The sequence below is a fragment of the Trematomus bernacchii genome, unplaced genomic scaffold (assembly GCF_902827165.1).
Source record: "Trematomus bernacchii unplaced genomic scaffold, fTreBer1.1, whole genome shotgun sequence".
Lineage (NCBI taxonomy): Eukaryota > Metazoa > Chordata > Actinopteri > Perciformes > Nototheniidae > Trematomus > Trematomus bernacchii.
The window spans coordinates 714,560-726,863 of NW_022987618.1; the positions used below are offsets into that span (position 1 = coordinate 714,560).

At 41.5% G+C, this 12,304-nt stretch overlaps 1 protein-coding gene across 1 annotated transcript; it reads left to right on the forward strand.

The window, feature by feature from the left end:
• Nucleotides 1-1,448: 1,448 nt before the first annotated feature.
• LOC117484229 (myosin heavy chain, fast skeletal muscle-like) lies at nucleotides 1,449-5,167 on the forward strand. Its single transcript, XM_034132693.1, has 3 exons — nucleotides 1,449-1,928; nucleotides 2,173-2,577; nucleotides 2,822-5,167. Exons 1-3 carry the CDS (start codon nucleotides 1,449-1,451, stop codon nucleotides 5,165-5,167), a joined length of 3,231 nt encoding a protein of 1,076 aa, XP_033988584.1.
• Nucleotides 5,168-12,304: the final 7,137 nt, after the last annotated feature.

The following is a 12,304-nucleotide window of genomic DNA, read 5'->3' on the forward strand; positions in this document are numbered from 1 at the left end:
GTTCTCTTTTAAGCCTACATGTGTCCTTGGAAGGCTACTGAAGTGAATTGTCTCTAACCTATACAGTCTCAGAATTTTGATGAGCTGTTTATTTTTGACCATAACTTAAGGAGGTGCATGGGCTATTGTGAAAATCTGGCAACAATTTCCATCTCAGGATGAACGAGAAATAACACCATATAGTTTCATGTTTAAAAACTAACAACACAAAGAAACAATGCAAGAACATACAAAAAGATCACCTGATCCAAGGCTGGTACTGCAACTTGGGGCCAAGCTTTCTGTATCTATGTAGAGACCATTATATTGTACACATAAATAGAGTGTAATATATTTGAACATGTATATTTAAGAAGTACAATACAAGGCAAGCAGAAGTTTAATTTGTTGGCCATATGTCATTATACTTTTTGAATTTGCTGAGGGCCAATTCAAAATGGTCCGCGGGCCGCCTTTGGCCCCCGGGCTGTAATTTGGACACTCCCGGTGTAAAGTAATTGGTCTGTGTGTTTCACATGTCTGTCCTCGTGTGTTTATTTCTTGTGAAGAAACACGACGTACAGAAGCTGTTCCATCTATATATCTCTGTACTAAAGGCCTCATCTTAGTTGGCAGATAAACACATATCTAAGAGGCTCGGGCTATGCATCGAGGACCAGTGCAGTGCTTGCTCTCTGAAAGTAAAACTAAATTGCAAAACCAAGAATGTACATTTAAGTGAGGTCTGGCAATCTTTTGTAGTGGACTGTCGTATAGGCCTCCACTGCTGTTGCATAAACATTTCATTTATCTAATAAATCTATCACCAATAAACAATTGTTTGTAAAAGTTCTGTTAATATATCCTTAATGGTTGACAAATCAGCCAATAATTGGCCTTTCTAAGGCTACAGGGAAGTCTGTTTATTTTTAAACCTGTCAAATAATTGATGCATTGATACATTCATTTGTAAGGCCTTTTGTTAATCATCTTTGATTGTCCAGTATAAAACCAAGTCCATGCAGGAATTCCAGTTTGGGAAAGCCATTGAGGACTTTGCTTATCAGGTGACTTCAAATATACTTTCCTCCATACATTTAGAATGTCTACATACAAAGGAGAGGAAAGGAAGAATACTTTACAATGGAATGTAGAATACTTTGAAATGGAATGTAGAATGCTTTGAAATGGAATGTAGAATGCTTTGAAATGGAATGTAGAATGTGTCGGTAGACCAAAGCACATTTCGGAATGTTGGGCTCTGAAGTCACACTGAACCTGATGATGTCATACCACAGTGGCTGCAAGAGAGCATGCTCTCAGGTTAAATAGCTACACAACTTATTTGCAGTTTGTGCAGGACGATAACAAGCCAGGTTTTATCCCCGCCACATCGAGTTCACATTATCAGTAAGAAGCAGCTATTTATTCACGACAATAAGATGGACAGAGAAAGATCAGTTTTCAACATGACGTACAACGACTCTCCATGGCACCGAAATAATTGTCCCTCTGAGGACAGTTGTGTTGAGGAGGAGATCGAGGAGGAAATTGAGGAGGAAATTGAGGAGGAAATCCTGGAGGAAATCCTGGAGGAAATCCTGGAGGAAATCCTGGAGGAAATCCTGGAGGAAATCCTGGAGGAAACCATGGAGGAGGTGCAGGAAACCAAGGAGTTTGCAAACAAGGTGGAGGAGGAAGTTGAGGAGGATCAAGAGTTTGTATACTCAGTGGATGAAGACTTCGAAGAGTCATTGGACCTTCATGATGAGGAAGAGTCCGAAATTAAAGAAATGTCTGACCTAGATGAGACAGAGTCAGAAATCGAAGAGATTTTGGAATTTGCAGCAGACACAGAGTCTGAAAACGAAGACATGTTTGACTTAATTGATGAAAAACATGTCATCTCCGGCAACAGAGAAAACGACAGCGACACTTCCTTTGCTGAGGTAAGATTCAGTGGCACACATGTCTACACTCATGAAAACTGTAAAAAAGCTAATACTCAACGCTTTAGTTTCTTTACTAACGTTTTTCAAAAAAATAAATATCAAAATAGTAAATCATCTTTAATGCAATTGATCACAGCATACTTGTTCACACCCATTGATGCAGAGTTAACTCCACTTTTGTTTTCTTAATAAAAAACACTGCACATAGACAACACAATAATAATTGTTTTATGTTTCACAGACAGAGGAAGACATTGCAGAGTTGCCTGAACTAGATGAGACAGAGTCTGAAAACGAAGAGATTTTGGACTTTAATGATGAGAAACCGTCGGAAGTTGAGGAGGATCAAGAGTTTGTATACTCGGTGGATGAAGACTTCGAAGATTCATTGGGCCTTCATGATGAGGAAGAGTCCGAAATTAAAGAAATGTCTGACCTAGATGAGACAGAGTCTGAAAACGAAGACATTTTGGACTTGAATGATCAGAAACAGTCTGAAATCAACGAGATTGCGAACTTTGAAGATAAGACAGAGTCAGAAATCGAAGAGATTCTTGAGTTTGTTGAGGAGGTGGAGGAAGATATTAAGGAGCAGACCTCCATCTCCGGCAACAGAGAAAACTACAGCGACACTTCCTTTGCTGAGGTAAGATTCAGTGGCACACATGTCTACACTTACACTCATGAAAACTGTAAAAAAGCTAATAGCTTTAGTTTCTTTACTAAAGTTTTTCAAAAAAATAAATATCAAAATAGTAAATCATCTTTAATGCAATTGATCACAGCATACTTTTGCACACCCATTGATGCAGAGTTAACTGCACTTCTGTTTTCTTAATAAAAAACACTGCACATAGACAACACAATAATAATTGTTTTATGTTTCACAGACAGAGGACTCTGAAAGATCTGAGAGATCTGACAAATCATCTGCGAGAAATACGAGATCTGACAAATCCTCTGGCCTTCAGGAAGCCCTGGATGAGGAGAGAAAAGCCAGAGCTGCTCTTGAAGAGGCTTTGATGAAGGAGAAAACATCTACAGCTCAGCACAAAGCAGCCCTGAAGGACGAGCAAAAAGAAAAAGACGCTCTTGCAAAGGCTCTGAAGTATGAGCAAGATGAAAGTAATTCCCTTCGTGACAGAATAAAGCTCATAAACGCTGCTCTGAAACAGTCACAAAAAGAGCCGCAGCGTGGCGAAACAAAGCTGAAAAACAGAATCACTATAATGACTTCTGAGCGTGAAGAAGACAAGAAGCTGATTGAGAAGCTCCAGATAGATCAGCATGCATCCTCCAGCCAGCACCAAAGAGACACCTCACTGCTGATGGTGTTGAACACGGCCTCAGTTACAGCAATAAAGGACCGCCTCACTGAGCTGCAGGAGGGAAGTCTGAAAAAAGACAAACACATAGAATCCCTGCACTCAAATGTCCTGAATCTCCAAAGCGACATTGTAGCCAAGGTCAGCATTGTTACCTCACTACAGGAGAGAGTGAGCAAGTGTGCCTCAGACCTCACAGAGGAGCAAACAAAAAGCAGCTCACTGCAGAGGGACTACGAGGCGGCCGTCTCTCAGCAGAAGAAGGAAGCAGAAGAACTGGCCCGTCTGACTCGGGGGAACCAACACCTCGCCTATGAGAACAAGAGACTGCAAAGTGAAGAGAAGAAGCTTCAGGGCGACAGAGGAGCTTGCAGGAGACTGGAGGAGGCCATTAAGAAGGAGGAGGCTCGTTTCTCCAGAGCCTCAAAGAAGATTCAGAGCCAAGAGAAAGAGCTGTCTGAGAAGACCCTGGCTTTGGAGGGACTGCAGAGGGACTACAAGGCTGCTGTCTCTCAGCAGAAGAAGGAAGCAGAAGAACTGGCCCGTCTGACTCGGGGGAACCAACACCTCGCCTGTGAGAACAAAAGACTGCAAAGTGAAGAGAAGAAGCTTCAGGGCGACAGAGGAGCTTGCAGGAGACTGGAGGAGGCCATTAAGAAGGAGGAGGCTCGTTTCTCCAGAGCCTCAAAGAAGATTCAGAGCCAAGAGAAAGAGCTGTCTCAGAAGACCCTGGCTTTGGAGGGACTGCAGAGGGACTACAAGGCTGCTGTCTCTCAGCAGAAGAAGGAAGCAGAAGAACTGGCCCGTCTGACTCGGGGGAACCAACACCTCGCCTGTGAGAACAAAAGACTGCAAAGTGAACTGGCTACTCTCAATAAGCAGCACATTGAAGAGAAGAAGCTTCACGGCGACAGAGGAGCTTCCAGCAGACTGGAAGAGGCCATTAAGAAGGAGGATGCTCGTTTCTCCAGAGCCTCAAAGAAGATCCAGAGCCAAGAGAAAGAGCTGGCTGAGAAGACCCTGGCTTTGGAAAAGAGCCTGACAGCCGAGAAACTCCTAAAGTTGTCTCTAAAAAGTGAGAAGAAGCGATTTGAGAGGATGGTTGGAAAGCAGGCGTCAGCTGGACCTCCTTCAATCCTCACTCAACAACTGAGAGAAGCATCTGCGTACGACATGCAGACATTAAGGAGGGAGAATGCTGACAACAGGGCTAAGTTCCTTGTCCTGGAGAGAGAATATGACAGAGAAAGATGTGATCTCCGCTCTCTCTCTGCGGGCCAAGAAGAGATGCTGTCAAGGAAAAATGATAGCATTTCTGAAAATCAGTTTACCATCACTAATCTACAGTGCATTGTAAATGAGCTCAAAGCAAAGGAGTCAAAGATCAAGATGAGACAGGCCGATCTGGAAGAAGCCCTCAAACAGGAAAAGACAAGAAACTCTGAGCTGCACCTTACTGTTGATCAGATCTCCTCCAGTTTGGAAAAAGAAAGGACCAGGTGTGAGAAGCACCGCGACGAGCTTCAAGAAGCTTTGAAGAAGCAGATCACAACTCTGGAGGAAAACAACAAATTGACCTTGTCTCTGCAGAAGGCTCAGGAAACCTTCCCCAGGCTTCAGGAAAAACAACGTGCAGAGACAAACTACAACTTTGGAAACATCAGTGACACCGAGTTCAGGCTCAGGGAGCAGAAACATTCCCTGGATGAGAGCAATAAGGCGCTGTACCACCTGCAGCAGGAGTACACCAATCTGGGGAGGAGGCACTGCGACATCAACGCTGAGTATCGTGAGCTGCTCAGGACTCACACCACCCTCCAGCTCAAACATGAGAGGCTCAGCAATGCTCAAGGAAACCCACGCCCAGACTTCAGTCCATATCTCTTCCAGTCAAATTGTACAGCACACTAGAAAATGATCCTCCAAGGACATTTTGAGTGTGCGACTGGCACCGACGCAAATATGTTTTTTTGTTATAATTTTCACTATGTATTTTTTTTTAAATGTATTATCTTTTTTTATCTTCACACAACATCTGTTGCACGTCTGTCCGCTATTGCTTTCCCCTAGGTTTTTTTTCAATTTTTTCACGCGGTAACTGTCAGGTTTCTTTGGAAATGTTTCCTTTTCCGATGTGAGGGTCAGAGGACAGAGGGTGTCTTTGTATGCTATTTATATTCTGTACGAACTGTAAAGTCCCCCGAGATAAATGTAAAATTAGTGATATTGGGCCATATAAATAAACGTTGATTGATTAATAACGTATGACAACAATCTCAACACATGGTCCTTTGAGTAGCTTTAGTGGTGATATTACTAATACCACATTATTGTTGTTATTACATTGGTATTGTTGTCTCTTTGTAGGACACTGATTTAAATTATTCTTAAACTATAATTTTTTTTTAATAATAATAACTTTAATTTATATAGCGCCTTTCATCAACCCAAGGTCGCTTAACAAAGAAACATATAACAAGACATAAAACAGGGGGCAGAAATGGAAGTGTTACATTGCAGGGGGGTAAGAGTGAGTTATTGTTCGAAGGCTTTGTTGAACAGATGAGTTTTCAGGGTTGATTTGAAGATGTTCAGAGATGGGGTGTTACGGATTTCAGCAGGGAGGGAGTTCCAGAGGGTGGGGGCAGCGACACTGAAGGCGTGGAGGCGTGAACGGGGAATGGAGAGCAGGCCGGAGTCTGAGGATCGAAGGGCGCGGGACGGGATATATGGGTGGAGGAGATCTGTGAGGTACTGAGGGGAGAGGGCATGGAGGGACTTGTAGGTGACGAGGAGGAGTTTGTAGGTGATGCAGGACTTGACCGGGAGCCAGTGGAGGTTGAAGAGAGTGGGGGTGATGTGCTGCCAGGGCTTGGTGCGTGTGAGAACCCTGGCAGCTGAGTTCTGGATGTAGTGGAGCCTGTCCAGGGTTTTGCTGGGAAACCCGGACAGGAGTCCGTTGCAGTAGTCCAGGCGGGAGTTAATGGAACAGTGAATGAGCTTCTCTGCAACAGAGTCGGAGAGTGATGGCCGGAGTCTGGATATGTTTCTGAGGTGGAAGAAGGCTGATTTTGATACTGACTTGATGTGGTTCAGAAATGAAAGGGTTGAATCCAATACAACGCCAAGGTTGCGAACCGTCGATGTTGAGGAGCAGATCTCCAACCTTCCCGAGCAGTGCCTTGGGGGCCACAACCATGAGCTCAGTTTTATCACTGTTTAGTTTGAGTAGGTTGGTGGTCATCCAGGTTTTAATATCATGGAGGCAGTTGATTTGAGATCGGCCGGTAGTTATTGAGGTCAGTTGGGTCAAGTCCGGGTTTCTTGAGAATGGGGGTGACTGAGGCGGTTTTGAAGGATGTTGGGTAGATGGCAGTTAACAGGGAGGAGTTAATGATGTCCACAATGGTGGGCAGAACAGTGGGTAGGGTTGCCTTAACCAGGACAGTGGGCATTGGGTCCAGAGAGCAGGTGGAGGGCTTGGCCTTAGAGACCAGCTTAGCGACCTGGATAGCATCCACAGGGGAGAAGGCAGAGAGGTGGCAGTATGAGGAGCATGCAGCTGGAGCAGCGGTGCTTGGAGTATGAGCTGTGGGGGGCAGGTGCGTTATTCACTTTGGCCTGGAAGAAATCCAGGAAGTCCGAGCAGAGGACACGAGCACCAGGAGGTTGTGGGGATGCAATGGGGCGGAGTCAATTATTTATGGTTGAAAACAGTTTTCTTTGTTGATATTTTTGGTTGTTGTTTATGGTTGAATAGTATTGAGCTCTATGCTGTGTATGTAATTTATTATATGTAATTTATTATATGTAGTCTTGTCTTTTATCTTTGTAATGTCTTGTCTTTTATCTGTACCCTGAGTCTGTAATAAAGTGTTTATTTGTTGATTGATTGATTGATTATATGTTTTATTTTCACGTTTGTCAATTTTCTTTAATCAATAAATGTTGAGTTATCAACCATTTACATTTCAAGAATTTGTGATGGATGTTTTTCTGAAAGTGGCATAGTGCAACAACATTTGCTGCCCAGTGTTCAAATACAAAAGTAGCCTTCAGTGAGCAAAGCTCTTCATTTCCAAGGAAAATATTTTACTTTTTACTCCACTACATTTACTTAAGCACTCACAGTTACTAGTTACTTTGCACATATAAAAGACCTGATATGCTGATATGGTTTATTGCCGTGCTGCACCAGTAATCTACACAGTATTTGTAGTATCTACATTTGGTCCACGTTGTCAAACTACAATGCTTGAATGCTCTTACATTTATAAAAAAGCGGGACGGCCCTCTACACTGTAATGTATGTATTACTAATACACAGTAGTGTTAGCATACATGCTAGCGTTAGCCATACTAGCCTGTATACATGCTTATTGCACAGCTAGCATTAGCTATATTTACCTTGTTTACACTTAGCGGTCCTATGTGTTAATCTGTGTATGTTACACTTGCATGTATGAGATCATTAAGTGCCTTATAATTTCTTTTTGTATAGTTTCACTCCGTTTGAATGTCAGTAGACTGCAAATAAGTCAATAAAGGAGCATGGCTGCTCATTCTGGCTCTCAAAAGAGTGGCTGGCTGTTTAATCTATGTTCACACTGAGACAGGACAACACAGAGAGAGAACAGTACACCTATTGTGTAATACATACAAGCAGGTCACACAGTATGACACAAATACATAAACTCTGTTAACAATCTGTTTTTATTAAAAAGTACAGGTATATGTGTTCTCAGCCTTGGAGAAACTTGACATGTTTTGGTACATGTATGTGTCTGAACCTCTCTTTAGTGGTTCATTAATAAAACAGATATTTCAACGTGTGCCTACTTTGTTCATGTGCTGTTGAGGTTCATTTCAGTAGTTGTGTGCTATAATGTATTTACAAAGTGTGAAGAGGAGGCAACTTTAGAATAGGGAACCTGTTCAGGTCAATTAGAGTCAAACTACTAGCGTATTGGTTATGAACAAGACTTCACTTTAAAATAGGGAACATATTCTTAGATAGAAATAACACATTTTGAGCTAGACACAATTAACACTTTTAGTTTCAAGCCTTGTTACATAAGAATAGATCATATTTGTTAAGTGTTATTATGGGAGAATTACTATTCTTGTGGTCCTACTGCCTTATTAGGCCCATATTGAGCAGAGCATATTGAGACCAAAACTCATGTACAACCACTTCCTTACTTACAACAAATAAGCACTAATTAGAGGGTTATTGAGGAAAAACTCTCAACTAATGGCTTATTACTTGTAGAATATGGTCATGTAGAATAAAGCATTAATAAGTGTTTTATAATGACTAATAAAGAGCCAATATACTGATAATATGCATGTTAATTAACAACTAGTTGATGGTTAATTTGTGTACCTTAATATAAATTGTTACGGATATTAGTTACAATTTTTTTTAATATGTTAGGGATAATGCACATAGCCTCTTGACCCTCCTTAGCAACGGTCTGTTAGCGAGTATTAACAACCTTTGAAATGTCATTACATTACCTTAAATTACATATCAGTGCAAATCAACCAATCAGAATCGTTTATTCAACTATGCCGTGTACTAAATAGACTTAAATACGTGTATGTCTATATGTGAGTGGTGAAGTTCAATACAGTTGTAGGATCTTTTTACAGTGTAAAATAATAATAAGGATCTATAAATAGAGGGCATTTGGCCCTGCTTTAAGAGCGCTCACAGGGGAGGACGCTTTCTGCAGCGGCAGCATACATGAAGAACAAAAGCATGAGATTCATGACGAGCGATCAGAGACCTCCAGGAGCACGGCCTGCTGGGAAACATCCCACAATGCACTGGGGGAGAGTCACAGGAGGAAATGTTCGGGGAAATGTTGAGTTTCTCTGGGGAAGAAGAAGAAGAAGAAGACTTTGCCTTTTAGGGTGTGTGTGTGTGTGTGTGTGTGTGTGTGTGTGTGCGTGTGTGTGTGTGTGTGTGTGTGTGTGTGTGTGTGTGTGTGTGTGTGTGTGTGTGTGTGTGTGTGTGTGTGTGTGTGTGTGTGTTCATAAGCGAAAATATAAATGAGCGTCTTCCCACGGGACGGCGAGCCAATTATTTCTTCTTGGGAAAACACCGGTGGAAAAAGAGAGAAGAAGAGGGAGGGACATAAAAGAGACAAGAGATTAATTGAGAGGGACGGAAAAAGACACAAAATGACCACGAAGACAGAAGCAGTAGGAGTTGAGAGTCAAATCGTGCCTGTTTGTTCTCATGGTTGTAATGATTTAACCTCCTGACCTCTGACCTCTGAAAAGTCAGAACAATAAAGCTCCTCCTCCAGGGACACAGCTGGACATCCTGCAGCTGCAAAGCAAACGTTTAAGAAGTCGTTATAATGAATACCATGGATGTATTTAAATATGTTCCATTATTCTCTTTGGGGTCATCCCTTTCCTGTTGTGTGTTATAGAGGTTTGTGTGCATGTCAATGGTCTGCAAAGGCTCAAATCCATGTGTTCCCTACAGAGGGAGTTTCTGAAATGATCTGTGGTTGCGGCTTCATGTAAGTTTCACGTATAAATAAAGTCAATGGTGTTTATTCCAAATAGGTACAAGTTGTTGTGCACATTAGCTTTTGTGCAGACAGCTATTCAGATCCACTTACAGATGGACAGTGAAACTCCAAATATTCTATTTAAGAAATATATTATTTAAGATATATTACATCAGAAACTCTCATCAAAGACCTGACTCCAGACCGATCTGATATTTTCTAAACAGCGTCTGTAAGCTTGAATATCAGCATGGCCTCTCTAACCTGAACTCCTGAGAACGACTCATTGAAGTGTGTTTGCGGTGAAAAGAGAAACCACTTCATCCACCGCTGCTCCTCTTTCACACACACTGTGTAATATGTGGCTGCATTGAAATGATTTCACCTCCGCTCGTTCACACTGCGTTTCTAAAGGTGGATTAAAAACATGACCGGAGATAAATGAACTAAGAGGCAGGCAGACATCGGCCTTGGCGACACGGCTCAGGCAAAACATATATTCAGTATATATATTGAAAAATAATATCAATGCAGGAAGATTGGGAAAAAAAACGGACAGCTGAATGTGAGGCAGACGGATGTTTGAACTCGCTGAAAGCTTCAACAGATTTGATAAGATTAGTGTTCAGAGCTGAAAGAGACTCCTAACTGCACAGAAGAAGAGCACGAAATAATCTAACTTTTCTAAAAAGGAAACTAAATTCTCGTCTTTCTCCACGCATCTTGCCAAAGTCTTCCTCTGATTTGAACCTGTTGTGAGTTTTTGTTTGTTTACAGTTTCATTTTGATAGTCTCTCTCCTCATGTAGCTATCATGGCTTTCTTTTACTTCCTGCCTTTGTCTTTTCCCACCATGTTAGGCTTCACGTTCCACTGAGTAACCCTTAATAAACTCAGCTATCCTGGCTCCAAAATGGTGGAACGAGCTTCAAACTTATACCAGGACTAAATACTTTAACCAACTTGTTTTGACTGCAACTTGGCCAATACAAATAAATAACTAATCTCTGGATGTAGCAAATGTTTGGTTTAAGAATAATTGGAGGGATGAAACCCTCTGTAATGGTCCAACACAGTCTCACGGCATTTCGTGTTATAGTCACGAAATTAATCTATTGATTCGTGTTCACCAACACGATTTTCCCATTTTTTTCGTGTCACACAGAACGATTTTAAAAGCAACGTAATAATAACAAATTAGAAGGAAAAAGACATTTAAAAAAATACAGATTTCAGTATTCTGACACAGAACGATTTTAGAAGCAATGTATTTATATTGGTAGTATGTTTCGTGCCTGCACCAAATAATAACAAATTAGAAGGAAAAAAAGATGACATAAAATACAGATGTCAGTATTCTGAGGCTCTGAGACATTTCTTTTCCTCACTGACGGCAACAAAACTCAGACATTATACAATTTAAAATAAAAGGGATAGGGTTAGGCTTAGGGTAAGATATTGAGTAAGAACATGTTTTTATGAACCACACAGCTTCTGGTCTTCCAAGACCTGACCGGACAAAAAGACGTGGTGCAGGCACGAAACATACTACCAATAGAAATACATTGCTTTTAAAATCGTTCTGTGTGACACGAAAAAAATGCGAAAATCGTGTTGGTGAACACGAATCAATAGATTAAATTAATTTCGTGACTATTACACGAAATGCCGTGAGACTGGGTTGAATGGTCACACATGCAGAGCACACAGCACACCAAGTGAAATGTGTTCTCTGCTTTTAACCCATCCTAGGAGCAGTGGGCAGCTATTGTACAGCGCCCGGGGGGTAATGAAATATGAATAAGGTTTCAGTGATGAGGTATTATTTTAGGTTGACCAGGAAGTTAGCATCTCCGTGGTTCCCTTGGCAAAAATAAATGTGATTTTTTCATTTGATTTTGGTGTATTGCAGAACATGAGCTTTGTGGCAAACACATTTTGTTGATAATTACACGTTTTGTTCAGCAGGATAATCTCCACATATTAACACCACTTTGTGACGTTTCAAAGGGTAAATGCAATTGGCAGAAATAAAAAGCTAACTTAATGCTATATAAACAAACTACTTGTCACTTACCGCTAAGCTAAAGGCAGCTAATGTTCCACGTGATGACGTTTTGTTTTCTCAATTAGTCAACTGTGAGAAACGACCGAACATTCAGACATTCACCAGTGGGGTATATACTAACGTATTTTATGTCGTAGAACAAAACGTGAACATTTCTTCAGTTTGTGTTAACCACAGACCTTATTTCAGGCATTTAACCACAAACACATTTAAAAAAAACATTGGCTTAGAGACGAGGGAACCGTAAGGGGTAAAAAGCTGACTCATTGCAGGGTTTCGGGACTCATTCCTGAACCGCTCTACCATTTCCACGTCTGAGAAACAAAGTCATTGTGTTGCTCATGTTCTGACAGAAACAGTGAACTCACCTCTTCAAAGCGTCCGTCCACGATGATCTGAGCGCGACACTTTGAGCCCAGAAACCATCATCAGGACTGAGGACACCAACAAA